Genomic DNA, 15,866 nt, shown 5'->3' with positions numbered 1-15,866 from the left:
TTTTTTTTTTTTTTTTTTTTTTTTTTTGTACCAGGGATCAAACTCTGAACCTTTGCCCCTTTCAAGGTAGGCTGTGAAACCACTAAGCTAAATTCCTGGCCCTAGCTAATGTTTCTTTTGGTTTTTTTGGTTTTGGTACCGGGGATTGAACTCAGGTCCTTGCACTTGCGAGGCAGGCGCCAGAATCACTGAGCTAAATCCCCAGCCCTTAGCTAATGTATTTTTAATGTACAGTTCTTTGTCTTGCAAAACAAAAGGATATCTCTTAATATCCAAATGTAAGTGAAGCTGCACTTTTCAGAGGTTGAAATTAAAAATGGCTCTAAAGTAATAGAATTTCAGGGGCCAAGGATTTAGTTCAGTGGTGCTGCTGCCTGTCTCCCAAGAGCAAGGTCCTGAGTTTGATGTCCAGTACCGCGCAAAAAAACAACAACAACAAAAAAAAACCCTAAAATATTAGAATTTTATTTTCTTCCGTATAAAGTCCAGATATAGATGCTGTTTTCATTGGCAGTGTATCCCTAGAGTTGTTTGCAGACTTTTTGTTCCCAATTTTCTGCCTAAGCTGTGGCCTTCAATTTCATGAGATGAGATCCAGTCATCCTATCTGAATTCTGAATGGCAGAAATGAGCAAGGAAACCAGGTGTGCTGGTGCACATGTGTAATCCCAGCTCTCAGGAGGCTGAAACAGGATTGCTTTGACTTCTGGGCCAGGCTGAGCCAAGCTGAACTACGTGGCCAGACCCTATCTCAAAAACTTGAAAAAAAGTTTTTAAATATTTTCATTGAGAAAGGAAAAATGCAACAGCACACCTTCTCTCCTTTCAAGACACTCCTGAAACTGCACACATCACTTTTTTTATATATTATTTGACCAGGATAATTATTAGGACATTTCTAGCTGCAAGGAAAATGCAACTGTGGTAACTAAAAATTGTGTACCATTTAGAATAACATAGGTCAGGCCTTTGGTTGGTTGGTTGGTTGGTTGGTTGGTTTTTTTGAGACAGGGTCTCACTATGTAGTTGAGACTTACCTGGAACTCACTATGTATCCCAGGCTGGTCTCAACTCAGAGATCCTCCTACCTCAGCCTCTGGAGTGCTGGGATTACAGGCGTGGGCCACCACGCCTGGCTAGGTCAGGACTTTGAATACCCTGTTAAGGACTTCATAACTTTAAACAACAAAGGTCACTGTTAAGCAAGTATTTCTTTCCTGTTTTGTATAATCTGCGTGCTCTTTTCCACCCAAATTCTATGTCTAAAGTCTCTTGAAGTAGTTTCTTGAATTTTGTTTGTTAGTGAAGCACTTAAATTTAGTATGTTACTAAACTAATCCCCAAAACATGCCAGATGGGGATTTGAAAACCGATGGGGAAGTCTTCAAACTTGAGATATTTGTGTTTTAGCCTCCAGGTGCTGGGAGACACCTGGCCAGGGTTTAGTTTCTTTGGGCTCCCCTTCTCTGCTTTGTTCCCATTTTTTAGGGTGGTATAAAGATTTTCTTTACGATCTAGTGACACCATCCGCTTTTCCAGCAGGGCATGGTCTCACTTCATTGTAGTAATTCAGCCACTCTAGGAGGCTGAGGTAAGAGGATGGCAAGGACAAGCTAAACATGTGTGATTTGTTAATTTAGAGACCTCTTTAAATTCCCATCTTGTATCAGGCTCTGTGCTTAACCTTGGAAATGGGGCAAATATAACAGCATGTTTCCTGCCTTTTCAGAGCTTTCCATTTACCTGGCTGGTTATTAAAATTACTATGTAGGTTTTTTTTGTTAATGTTGCAGTACTGGCAGATGAACCCAACACCTTTGCACTGAGCTATATCTTCCACAATTAAAATAAAAAACAACTTGCTTGTTTTGGAGAGAGCATCTGGCTAGGTTGCCCAGGTTGAACTCAAACTTCAGACCCTCATGCCTCAAGTAATAGCTGAAATTATGGGCCGGTGCCACCACATCCTAGCACCCTGGAGGTTAAGGCAGGATGATTATCAAGTGTGAAGCCAGCCTGAGTTATGTAGCAAGACCTTATCTCAGAAAACACACCCAGGAATGCTGTGGTGGTAGACTGGCACAGTGGTGTGCATCTGCAGTCCTAACCCTTGAGAATCTCTGAGGCAAGAGAATCGAGTTCAAAGCCAGCCTGAACTACATAGTGAAACCCTGTCTCAAAAAGTGGGTGGAGGGGGAGAAGGAAAAGAGAATCAGCACAGTTTATGGGGCTATGAAGCATTCTTGGTTTTCTGCATGGTGTCTAAATCACAAAAGGGAATGTACACCACTGTGGGCTTCTGACCACTTCCTTGAAGAGGATATGTGAGCCAGGTTTGGAGAACATCTTATCTCATTGGGATTTAAAGGTGATAACTCCATGCTGGGTGTGGTGGCTCACATCTGTAATCCAGCACTCTGGAGGCTGAGACAGGAGGATCGCTGTGAGTTGGAGACCAGCCTGGGCTACATAGTGAGTTCCAGGTCAGTCTCAACTACATAGTGAGACCCCGTCTCAAAAAAACAAACAAAGATGATAACTCCATGATAATGAGACTTGAGTGGTAAATGTTTTTGTTTCGTTCCTTATCTGTAAAATGATAGGGATAGTATGAACATGAAAAACAAAAAATACATGAAACTGTCTTGCGCACACTAATTCTTCTAACTGCTGTTAGCTTTTCATCTCAGAAGACAAGGAATAAGAGACCAGGGACTTAGCTCAGTGGTTCCGCTGCCTGCCGCACAAGGGCAAGGTCCCTACTTCGATTCTCAGTATCAATTAAAAAAAAAAGACAGACAAGGAATGAGTTGAATGCCTTGATATTTTCAACCCAAAGCATCTCTGAAAATATAGTTTAACTTTGGTACTTCTCTCCTATGAGAGTTACCTCTAACTTGTTGAGTCGATCTTAGTAAAATGTTAAATAACACTTGATGTATTTTGTTTTTGCAGATGTTCTCAAATAGTGATGAAGCTGTAATCAATAAAAAACTTCCCAAAGAACTACTATTACGGTAAGTCTGAATGCTGGTTTTATTGGTTTGTTTTTGTTTTGGTTTGGTTTGGTTTTGGTTTTTTGAGGCAGGGTTTTGCTATGTAGTTGAGATTGAACTGAAACTCACTATGTAGCCCAGGCTGGTCTCGAACTCACAGCGATCCTCCTGCCTCAGCCTCCTGAGTGCTGGGATTACAGGCATGTGCTACCATGCCTGGCTTAAATTTTTATTAGTACACATTTGCTGTACATTATAGTATCTGTATTACCTAAATTTTTAATTCATTGTTTTGTTAAACAACATTGCTCTATTGTGTGAGTGAAGATATTAGATCGCTTAACCACTTAAACAGTTTACCCTGAACCCTGGGTGTCACTCAAGCACTGGGTTTAAGTATTGACTGTACCAGGCATCCCTCAGGCAGGTGCCATTTTAACCCGTCGATTTTTGTTTGAACAAGATACAGTCATACATTTTTTTCTATGACTGTTTTCGGCATACTACAATTTTGAATTTAGAATGTTGTATTCACTGTTGATGTTTGTTTCTAATGAAACCTAGTAAGTTCTCAGTATTTTCTTTCACTAATTTGTGTTTATTTATGAAGAATAATTTACAGTTTTATGCTGCAGTCTATAAAACTCTTATAGTACATTAGATAAAATGTTTATACTTTTCCCAAACTGAGTGATACTCTTTTACAATACAAAATGGACATGTTTGGAACACTGAGGCTGAATAAGAAGGAAATGCCAAAAAAATCTGCGAAAGGGAGCAGTGTTAACATTTCAGAGGAAAAGTCTATGTCATGAAATGGAAAGGCAAGAAAGATCTCTCCCTGTTGTCACCTATGTATAATACAGAAATGATGGAATTTGAAAGAAGAAACAAATTATAACTCTAGGTATGGTATTGACATAGTTGACCAGCATCTAACAAGCTATCTTGCAAAATGAGAAGAACAATATTATAAAATATTTATGCACCTTCTGGAACCAACAGTATGGAACTCACTTATTATTTATTCAAGAAAACAAGTTCAAAAAAGTCATTTACAATTTAGATTAGGTCTAGTAGACCAAATAATTGAAAAATATGGGACAGTGAAACGCCAACCAAAATGACCAGTATCGATGTCTTCACCATTATTTTTAGTGGGTAAACTTTTTATTGGGATTACACCATCCACAAAAAAATGAAAGGCCCACATGATGGTGTAAAATGTGTTCCTCAAAGGAAGACAATAATGGCAAAAGAATTCCGAAAGAGACCAGATAATACTGTCCAGATTGTAACACTGTATTGTATATTGAACGTTTTAAGGTATATTATACAAAGAAAAGTTTGAATAAATTTGATAAAATCGTTTTTATATTTTCCTATTATCTTATAAAACTTAATGAAAAAGCCGGGCTTGGTGGTGCGCACATGCAATCCCAGTACTCGGGAGGCTGAGGCAGGAGGCTCACTGTGAGTTCAAGACCAGCCTGGGCTACATAGTGAGCTCCAGTTCAGTCTCACCTACATAGTGAGACCCTGTATAAAAAAAGAAAAATATGCAGTTTTTGGTCATCCTTTTCATCCTGTATTTTTTTGGACTTCTAAGTGGTTAATTTAGTAGCATGTTTTTCAACTTGTTCCTGTGTATGACTTTGTTGACTAAGTTTCTCTTTGTCCTGTTGTATGTAATGTGTGAAATAGTATTTCTTACCTTATTGTTATCCTCAGTCTTGAAGGGTGATTCTTTTCTTTTACCCTCCTTTTTTTTTTTTTTTTTTTTTTTTTTTTTTTTTGTACCCGGGATTGAACTTGGGACCTTGCACTTGCAAGGCAAGTGTTGGAACCACTGAGCTAAATCCTCAGGCCCATTAAAGAGTGATTCTAATCCATCTTTTCCCCTTATTCTTTTTTCCAGTGTCTAAATATATGTCTGAAGTGACTTGTATTTGGAGTAAAATGGTTTTGTAAAAATGGTTATGTATAAGCAAGAGAAGAGTTATTTTAAAAATGAAAAAGCCAAGGATAATTTGAAACCTTTCCTTTCCCAGATTATAGATAATGACGTATTTTTAACATGTAGATGTTGCATTTGGGATTACTTATAACATAACATAACCCCCAATTTATAAACTCTAATTTTTTATTTATTTATTTTATTTTATTTTGGTACTGGGGATTGAACTCAGGTCCTTGTGCTTGCATGGCAGGTGGTAGAACCACTGAGCTAAATCCCCAGCCTTTATAAACTTTGGTTTTTTGAGACAGGGTCTCACTATGTAGTCGAGACTGACCTGGAACTCACTATGTAGCCCAGGCGGGTCTCAAACTCAGCAATCCTCCTTCCTCAGCCTCGGGAGCGCTGGGATTACAGGCATGCACCACCACGCCCAGCCACTATAAACTCTTAGTTTAGAAGTTACAGAAGAAGAAACTGGCAGCTGGGCTGGTGGTTTACACCCAGCACCCTGGGAGACTGAGACAGGAGAATCACCAGTTCAAGCCCACCCTAGACAACCTAGTGACTTTCCAAGCTCCTGTCTCAAAAAAAAAAAAAAAAAAAAAGGGATTTGTTTTGTTTTGTTTTGTTTTGTTTTGGTTTTTTGGTACCGGGGATTGAACTCGGGTCCTTGCGCTTGCAAGCCAGGCCACCGAACCACTGAGCTAAGTCTCCGGCTCAAAATAAAAAGTTTTTAAAAGTGCTGGGGATATAACTCAGTGCAAAGGCCCTGGGGGTGAGTCTTAGGTACTGCCAAAAATCATTCAATTCAATCAGTCGGTTACTGTTTGTTCATTTTCATTCATTGACCAAATCGAGTCTCGTGTGTACCCCTAATGTTGATGAAGTGAAAAAATGATATGGGGCAGAGACTGAATGTTACTATAATTTATCATATACATGCACAGGAATATATGAAATAAATTTATTTATTTAGAAGTATTGGGGGCTGGGCATATACCTGTAATTCCAGCATTCTGGAGGCTGAGGCAGGAGGATTACCATGAATTCAAGGCCAGCCTGGGCTATGTAGTAAGTTTAAGGCTAGCCTGAACTACATTGCAAAACCCTGCCTCAAAAAAACAAAAACAAAAACTAGGGATTTAACCCAGACCCAGAGTTATGCACCCTAAGGGAATACCCTACCCCTGAGATACATCCCCAGGCCAGACTTCTTAATTCTGCCTGTCCTCTTCGTTCTTCAATGTTGGACACAGGTGTATAACTGTGGCCTAGCATTGCCACTACCACCTGAGCCCATTCATTCCCGTGCAGGGGTTGGGAGTGGGAAAATTAGGAGTAACCGATGGCTGGCTAGGATATGGGAATAATAAACCATAAATTGAGGTCTTCAGAAAAGGAGATAAGGAAGGTCTGTGACTGGCTTCCTTCTTAAGACAATACTAGAGAAGCAACCTATTTATCAATGAGCATTTGGTTCTGATTTTATTTGTTATATTGGAACTGACATTTGTGTGCAGATAGGTTTAGGTGGCTCATTTCTAAACTATCTGGAGACTCAGCTACCACTTTATGATATGGTTTCTGTGAGGAAATGAGTTTGAGTTTCCAACAGCTAATTCTGAATTTAATGTTGGAAGCAGGTTCCTAAATTGGCAACCGGATAAAATTGATACCCTGGTAAGGAAGGAAACTGGTTTGACACCATAAACAAAACTACTTATCTTTTCAAGATGGGTATGGTAGCACACACCTGTAATCCCAGCACTTGGGAGGCTGAACCAACTAGGATCACTATGAGTTCAAGGCCAGCCTGGAATAGGTAACAAGACCTTGCTTGAAAAAAAATTTTCTTTTTCATTTTGCCACATTTTTTATTAATGCATACTGGTTAAACAGGGTTTCATGTTAGCAGATTTGTACATGCACACGATAGACTGTAATCATTCACCTCCAGGCCCTTCCCTATCCCCAGTTTCACATGTTTTGGCGTGGTTTCATTGTATATATTTTCATCATATTCATGCCTCTATCCATACTATTTATTAGTAAACTTAACTGTACAACAGATTAAACTTAAACAGAGCCAAATTGGGAAGAGATTTTCATATATTTTGGACAGTATACTGGACAGGTAACAATTGGTCATGTGTAAATACTGTATAAATTCACTCTGGAACATTTGTAATTTTTTTAATTATTGAATTTCATAATTCACTTTTAAAGATTACATAGTTTTAAATTGCTTTAGAGTATATAGTTCAAATTTGGAAATGACCCTCGTCTGTAATCCCAGTGGGTGACTGAGTCAGGAAGATGGGAAGTTCAGGCCAGTCTTGTCTAGACAGCAAGTTCAAAGCAAGCCTAGACCTTTCGTTAGAAAAAAAAAAAATGCCAGGTGTGGTGGCGCTTCCCTATAGTCCTAGCATTTTAGGAGGCTAAAGCAGGAGGATCACCGTGAGTTTCAGGCCACCCTGGAATACATAGGAAGTTCAAGGGTGGCCTGAACTACACAGTGAGACCCTATCTCAAAAAACCAAGGGGGAGGTGTGGAATTAATATGAGAAAAGGAAAAAATGGAAATAAAGTCTTTGTAAATAGGGAGGGGTAGAGGGGTTAAAGGGAAGGCAAGGGAATGGGGAAAAAATAACCGAGATAAACTATGTAAAGGTACAAATTTCCAATGATGAATGTCATTATTTACCTAAAATGTACCATAAAATTAATTTTTTTAAATAAGGAATCAGAAGATGCTCTTCAGGAATATAATGAGTAGTTAGAATATAAAAATGATCTTTTATTATGCCATTTTTTTTTAGATATTCTCCCCACCCCCCACCCCTCGGTACCAGAGATCAAACTTAGAACCTTGCACTTGCATTGTAGGCAGCGGAACCACTGAGCTAAATCCCCAGCCCCTCTTTTAGATATTCTTATAGTCTTAAGTTTTTATTTTGAAATAGTATCATACTTAAAAAGTTGCAAGAATAGGACAGAAAATTCAAGTATACTCCATCTTCTCCAAATCTTAGCATCTTATATCTCAACAATGTAGTTATCAAAATTAGGGAATTAACATTGCAGGACTTATTTTTCAAATATCATTTTGTGGCCCAGGAGCCAATGCAGTATTACACCTTCCACTAAATTGTTGGTTCTTTAGCCTCATCTAGTCTGGAGCACTTCCTTTGTCTTTCTTCAGAATCTTAATAGTTCTGAAGACTCTGGTCATTCATTTTTTAGACTATTCAGGGTGAGTGTGGTGGTGCATGGTATAATACCAGCACTTTGAGAGGCTGAGGCAGGAGGATCATGAGTTCAAGCAATTTAGAGACCCTGTCAAGAGTGTCTTTCAGTAGAGCTTTGTTTGATGCTTTCTGTATTTTGGCAAGTATACCATAGAAATGGTCTTGTTCCCTTTGCTGGCTTTCACAACAGGAGGCACATTATGTCAATATGCTTTTACTGACTTGTAATTCTCTTTCTAGCCCTAGTTTCTCCACAGGAGAAATAATACTATTCACAATATCTTTCTATTACTTTCTCAATCCTATAAAGCACATAAAGGGATTAACCCATATTATTGTTTGAAATTTTTAACTAGAATATATTTATTGTTTGGTTTCGGTTTGGTTTTTGTCTCTAGCTTGGTGATATACAGAAAATAGGTGGGAAAAAGAAAAAATTACTTTGAGGCTGGGTATGGTGTCACATACCTGTAATCCAAACATTGTAGGAGGCTAAGGCAAGAGAATCACAAGTTTGCACCCAGCCTAGATAATTTAAGAGACCCTATCTCAAAATATTTTTTAAAAAGGTGGGTGCTGTGGGTGTAACTCAGTGCAAAGAAAGGCCTTCGGTTCAGTTGTAGTTCTGAAGAAAAAAAGAAGAAAAAAATACATATATGTAGAGAGAGGGAATAGTTAGAGCCATCCTGGGCTCAATAGTGAGTTCAAGGCCAGCTTGAACTACACAGCAAAACCCTGTTTTGATTTTTTGTTTTTCAAAGAAAAAAAGTTACTTTACTTTGGTTGTTTTATGTTACTCATTTAAAATACAGCTTAAAGAAAAACTGAAAAACATATTACATTAGAGCTCATAGTAGAGCACTTACCTAGCATTGGGGAGGCCCTCGTTTTGAACTGTAGCATTGCTTCTGTTTATTTTCAGTTTGGGATTTCTTTCTCCAAACTTAGTTGTGTGTAGTAGGTAGTTATTTTAGCTGTGCCCAGACTATAAACTTTGTCTCCCTTGTTGTGGGTGGCAGCTCAGCCATTAAGTTCAGTCCTGTAGCTGCTTGGAGTTGGCCTCATGCATAGTGTTGAGAGGATGGTAATATACAGACTGTAAAAAGTCTCCTTTACCCTAAAACAGTCATTGTTGTTTCCTTGTAATAAGTCTTCTGTCCCTACAACACACATTTTCTTATGAAGAATCAATAAATGTTGCCTCTGAATAATTTTGTGCATAGCAAAATAGACCAAAAGCCCAGGTATGGTGGTATACCCCTTCTAATCTCAGCACTCTGCTGAACTGAGGTACATGGAATAAACACAGTACATAGAATAAATAGAGGTCAGGCAGTTACAAAATCATAACAAACATGTACACAGATTACTTGAGGAGTGGTATAAGGGATTTAGGTCCTGAGGATTTTTCACATTGATTTTACTAAGCCAGATGAAACTGGAAGGCCTAAGCTCTTAACTATTTGAACAGAAGAGCACTATGATTGTGTTTGTCCTCTCCTTCTGTAGTGGCTAAATTCACATGAAAACTAACTCATTGGGATCTTGATGTTGAGAGCTCACTCGGTGTATATTCTAAGAGTAGAAGTAGGGTTGTCGAGGTGTGTGCTCTATGGAGTCTCCCAGGTCTGTGTACATTTGACCACCAGCCTGATGTTCTATGGATTTCTTCTGGCTTTTGTGGAGATCCTCTATTGCAAGGTTGCTGGGGTCCATGAGAAACACATATCTGAAAAACCATCTGTCACTCTCCCTCCTCACCCTACCTCCCTGGAATATTTATAAAAATGGGTCATTTGCTCAAGGACAAACAATGTTTTGGTTATAATACTGTTCTTAAAGGACATAAAGTCCTCATACTGGAGGACAAGAAAAATAAACAGTATTTCAGAAATGAAAGAATACTGGGGCCAGGGATTTGGCTCAGTGGTTCTGCCGCCTGCCTTGCAAGCACAAGGACCAGCGTTTGATCCCCGGTTCCCAAAAAAAAACAAAACAAATGAAAGAGTATTAAGCCAGGCATGGTGACGTATGCTTATAATCCCAGCACTCAGGAGGCTGACGCAGGATGATGGCTGGGAGTTTGAGGCAAACCTGGGCTATATAGTGAGTTCAGGGCCATCTTGAACTACAAAGGGAGACCGTGCCTCAAAAAAGGGCAGGGAATGTAGCTCAGTGGTAATGTACCTGCCTCATAAGTGCAAGCTCCTGAGATCGAGCCCTGGTGCCAAAAAAGAAATGAAAGAATATTTGTTTTTCAGAGTACAGTGCTTAATATTTTAAAAGATGGGAAATTTACTCTTAAGGACCATCAGAGTAGTATCAGATCTGCTTCAAGGAACCAAGAAATCTAGCCTCTCCTTACCATGTTTATATGTTCTCCCATACCTGCCATTTGGAGACTGAAAAGGGGAAAAAAGGAGATAAGCCAGAGTAAGACTTAAAAATAAAGAAGTTGGAAAAGGCCAGGCATGGTGGCACTGGTGAGGCTGAGACCAGGAAGAGTATAATAAAAGTATAAGCAAAGTATAATAAAAGAAGAGAACCAGGTGTGGTGGCACACACCTGTAATCCCAGTACTCAGAGGCTTAGGCAGGAGAATCCCCAGGATACATGGTGAAGGCATTCTGAGCTACAAACCAAGACTCTAGCTCCAAAAAAAAGCAAAAGCACTAAAATAAGACATGGGAGAACTCATTGGTGCCACCATCTGCCTCACAAGGACAGGGGCCCAAGTTCGATTCCCGGTACCAAAAAAAAGGCATGGGAAAGATGAAATACTGCAGTAGCTGTGTGAAAAAGTAAAGAGGTTTTACCCTCCAGTTTCTTGTATCAAACTAGTATTTCTAGTCAGATATTCTATAACATCCAAAACAAAGCTCTTGAGTAAGGCACCAATGTCATGGTCCTTCAGAGTCCCCCATTGTAGTTCACGGCACTTTGAACCACCCCATTGTTTCCGAGACCTCACCCAGCCATCAAATCCTGTCAGATCTGCCCTCGTCCCTGCAAGTCCTGTGCCGCTCTGTCAGCTAGACAGTGACAGTTGCCTCCTGACTCGTGAGCTTAATTGCACTTTTTTATCTGAGGGCAGGTGTAGTGATCCTACTCTCATCTAAGGTAGATGGTATCACTCAGAGGCCTACCACCTTTCGCTCCCCCAACTCAGTCCAGTCTGAGACTACAAAACCTTGTGTAATCCAGCCCTGTGAACTCTACACTTTGCTATGCCCTCATCTGTAAATGGGGAGGATAACAGCATCTATCCCATGGATTATGGTAAGAAACTACTAGGTTGGTGCAGGGCACACAGCAGAAGCTCCATAAAGACTTGCCTGTGCGTGCTGATTCTAGCTTCACCACCTTAGTCCTTGCATACTCACTGCTCCCTCTACCTGGAAGATTCTCTTCCTTGGATCTTGGCCATCTCTCTTTTGCTTTGATCATTCAGGAGCACATTCCAGTATCTCCTAGTGCAGGCTTTCACTGACATTTGTAGTACTTAGTGCTTCTCAGATATTTACTTGTGTCTACCTCAAGCTCCTGCTTAGCCACAGGGACCTCAGACAGCCTTAGAAGTGCTTTTGAATGAATATGTGAAACTCTCCAACCTCTAAATATGAATAGGTTTTTTTCCCTGTTTGATCCTATGGATCTGGTACTCTTTGGAAAAAGCCGACTCTAAGCATTAAAGTAGACTGCCCACAGACACCTACTTTCATTTCATTATTTCACTGTAATTGCTCTCTGGGCTTCTTTCTATTCAGCTCCTTTTTTTTTTTTCTTTTTTTTTCTTTTTTATTAAACCAGGGATTGAACTCAGGACCTTGTGCTTGCAAGGCAGGAACAGTGGTGCTGAGCAAAATCTCTGGCCCTTCTGGGCTTCTGTTCAGACTTTCCTGCCCCTTGCTGGTGTCTTTCTGAGACTGCAATATATCATTCAGTTCTGTTTACTTACCCTGTTTACTTAACCCTTGCATTTCATTTACCAGTTTTAATGAGGTCCTTGAACCTGGTATAGTGGCAGACACCTGTAATTCTGGCACTCTGGGAGGCTGAAGCAGAAAGATTGCAAGTTTGAGCTGAGCCTAGTCAATTGACCAAGACCCTATCTCAGAATAAAAGGCACAGGAGATATGTGTAGCTCAGTTGTGAAGGTCTTGGGATTAGTCTGTAGTACCAAACTGAATCAAAACAAAACAAAAAAGTTCAATCCCTTCCACTGTATTTCTTCAAATGGTATCAGAAATCTTTAGGGCATGGGGATGTAGGTCATTAATAGAGTGCTTGCCTAGCATGCTCAAGGCCCTGGTCAATCCCCAGTACTGCCAAAAAGCAAAACACAGAAATTTATTCAAAAAGTAAATGTGGAAGGGAAGTAGAAGGAAAATTTCTTGTAAACAACTCGGTTTCTAGTACTAGTTTTTATGACATCATGCAACTGTTTGAATCAAAAACACTTTCTTGCTTTAAAACTGAAAATATATATTTATTTATTTGTATCAGGGAATCAAACTCAGGACCTTGTGCTTGTAAGGCAGGTGGCAGCACTATTGAGCTAAATCCCCAGCCCTAAAACCGAAAATATTTTAAATAGTGTATTGGCATAAGACAAATAAGCCAGTGGAATAGAACGGAGAGCCTAGAAATAAATCTTGACATACATGGTTAGTTTTATTTTCAGTATTGAGAATTGAACCCAGCACTTTCACACTGAGCTACATGCCATCCCTTTTTAATTTTTTTCATTTTAAGACAGTCTCCGTAAGTTTTAAGTCACCCAGACTGCACTCAAACTTGCCATCCTCCTGCTGAGGCCTTACAGAGTGCCAGGATTACAAGTGTATGCCACTATGCCCATTGTCAATATGGTTGGTTGGTTTGAGACATGGTGTAGTTCAGGCTGGCCTTGAACTTGGAACCGTCCTTGCACACCCTCCCAAGTGCTGAGATTACAAGCTTGTACTGCCATGCCCAGCTCAGTGGTTTTTGAAGGGAAGACACAAATGACGTTGAGAAAACCAAATACCCTCATGCAAAAGAATTAAGTTGGGCTGGGGAATGTAGCACATTGGTATCATGCTCACCAAATTCAAGACCCTGGACTTTATCTACAGCACCACCAAAAACAAAAGAAAAAAAAAATGGAAATTAGACCCTTACCTTACACCATTGACAAAAATCAATTGAAAATGAATCAAAAGGGCTAGGGATTTAGCTCGGTGGTTCTGCTGCCTGCCTTGCAAGTGCAAGGTCCCCAGTTCAATCCTTGGTACCAAAAAAAGGGGGTAAAGAGAAAATGAATCAAAAGACCTAAATGAAAGAGCTAAAGCTATAAAAATTCTTGAAAGAAAACAAGCAGAGCTTCATGACATTGGACTTGTCATTGAGTTCTCAGATGTGATGCCAAAAGCTCAGAAAGCAAAAGAAAAATAAGTAAATGTGACTACTTCATAATTAAAAGTTTTTTATTCCTGCTTGTCCTTTTGGCTAAGGTCAAGTTTTGCATAATTAAAAGTTTCTGTGTATCAGAGGACACCCAGGGAGCCAGGTGAAGAGGATCACTGAGTATTTAAGAGGCCAGCCTGAACTACATAGCAAAACCGTGTCTCAAAAACAACAACAAAAAAAGGACACCCAGCAGTAAAAAGGCAATTGTCAGGATAGCAAAAAAAAAATGTGCTAATTATGTATATGATAAAGAATTATTGGGATGGGGATTTAGCTCAGTGGTTCCACCACCTGCCTTACAAGCGCAAAGTCCCTAGTTCGATCCCCAGTACCAAAAAAAGGAAAAATTACATTTGGGCCAGGAATGTAGTGGTTCTGCTGCCTACCTCGCAAACGCAAGGACCCGAGTTTGATCCCCAGTACCAAAAATTTTAAAAATAAAAATAAAAAAAAGAATTATTGTCTAGACTACATAAAGAGCAACTTAATTTTTTGTTGGTTTGTTTTGGTGTTTTGTTTTTTGTTTCTTTGGTTGGTTTTTTTGCAACAGAGTCTGGCTATGTAGTTGACACTGACCTAGAACTCACCATGTAGCCCAGCTGTCCTCCTACCTCAGGCTCCTGAACACTGGGATTACTGGTGTGCACCACCACACCCAGCTGTTTGTTTATTTTTGTTTTATTCTGGTACCCTGATGGAATGCAGGACCTTTTACTTGAGAGGCAGGTGGTGGTACCACTGAGCTAAATCCCTGACTCAAGAACAACTTAATTTTAAAATGGTTAAATGACTTAAACAATTGGTTCTCCAAAGAAGATATGTACATGGCTGAGAAACACGAAAGGATTTTCAGGGACTAATCATTAGGGAAATGCAAGTCACAACACAGCACTGGGCAGCCTAAGCAGAAGAATCCAGAAAGAGAATCACTGAGTTGGAGGCCAGCTTGGGCTGAATAGTGAGTTCAAGGACAGGTTGAACTGCATAGTGAGACCCTGTCTCACAAAACATCTGAGATACCAGTTCCCATTTCACATCCATCAATAAAGACTTTTAAAAATAAAAATAAAAAGCCCGGCGGGCATGGTGGCGTACACCTGTAATCCCAGCAGTGGTGGGGGCCGGGGGTCCTGAGGCAGGAAGATCGCTGTGAGTTTGAGACCAGCCTGGGCTACACAGGGAGTTCCAGAGCAGTCTAAACTACATAGCGAGACCCTGTCTAAATAAATAAATAAACAAACAAATAAATAAATAAATAAATAAATAAATAAATAAATAAATAAATAGCTAGCAAGCAAAGTAGAGTGGTGACAAAGATGTGCAGAAGTTAGAATATTTGTGTGCTGATGATCCTCAAAAAATTAAAACAACATTAGGTGATTCAGCAGTTCTGCTTCTGCGTGTATACCAAAAATATTGAAAGCGTACAGGAATTTGTATGCTCATGTTTATAGGGGCAGAACCCGCAGTAGCTAAAAGGTGAAAACAAGCCAGTATCCCTCAGTGGATGTGTGTAATTGTGTCATATACATGCAGTGCAAAAGGAATTCTGTATATGCTCACAACCTTGGCGAACTTTGAGAAATTTTGCTAAATGAAATTGTGAGGCACAAATGACAAAAGTTTCAGTTCCTAGAGTAGTCAGCCCTACAGAGACTGAAAGTAGAGTGAATATACCACTGAACTGTATAGTAGAGATGGTTAATGTGGAGGCTATTGTGTCTCTCTTCACAGTAGCCTACCCTATGCTACAAGGTGTGTGTGGTGGTGGTGGTGGTGTGGTACCAGGGATCAAACTAGGGTCCTTCCATTTGGGAGGCAGGTGGCAGAACCACTGAGCTAAATCACCAGCCCCAAGGTATGGGGTTTTTTTTCCCTCCCTTTTTCCTAATTTACTTGGTCCAAACATATTTTATCCTACTTTTAATAAATGTGAAACTTTGTCACTGTTTTTTTAAAAGTATAATTTAAAGATCAAAAATAATTATAAAATGTACATGATTTTCTATCTGATGCCATTATTAACTCAGCTTATTACAAGTGCCTGAATAAGATTAATGGCCTCTGATGATTAAACAACAACGCTTCATTCTGTTAAGCTAACTAGGAAGCTTTTTACACTTCAGGTAACTATGGAATAGAAATTCCAACGTCCTTCTAACTAGTGCTTCCTGGTCTCTGTCTGGTAATGTTGCAAGTATCTATCAATGC

The 15,866-nt window shown here is 39.7% G+C and overlaps 1 protein-coding gene across 2 annotated transcripts in view; it reads left to right on the top strand.

Annotated features, from left to right (window-relative positions):
- Positions 1 to 2,946: 2,946 nt before the first annotated feature.
- The window catches only part of Fbxl20 (F-box and leucine rich repeat protein 20), a 44,454-nt gene continuing 31,534 nt past the window's right edge, over positions 2,947 to 15,866 (top strand). For both annotated transcript variants that reach the window (XM_010620054.2, XM_010620053.2), the window contains exon 1: positions 2,947 to 3,017. In XM_010620054.2, the coding sequence (XP_010618356.1) occupies positions 2,956 to 3,017 (62 nt within the window). In that variant the 5' untranslated portion in view covers positions 2,947 to 2,955. The remainder of the gene's footprint in view (positions 3,018 to 15,866) is intronic.

The sequence above is a fragment of the Fukomys damarensis genome, unplaced genomic scaffold, assembly GCF_012274545.1.
Source record: "Fukomys damarensis isolate Sample0158 unplaced genomic scaffold, DMR_v1.0_HiC HiC_scaffold_13, whole genome shotgun sequence".
In the NCBI taxonomy this organism is placed as follows: domain Eukaryota; kingdom Metazoa; phylum Chordata; class Mammalia; order Rodentia; family Bathyergidae; genus Fukomys; species Fukomys damarensis.
The sequence above is the reverse complement of the archived record's forward strand: the minus strand, read 5'-3'. Positions and strand labels throughout refer to the sequence as shown.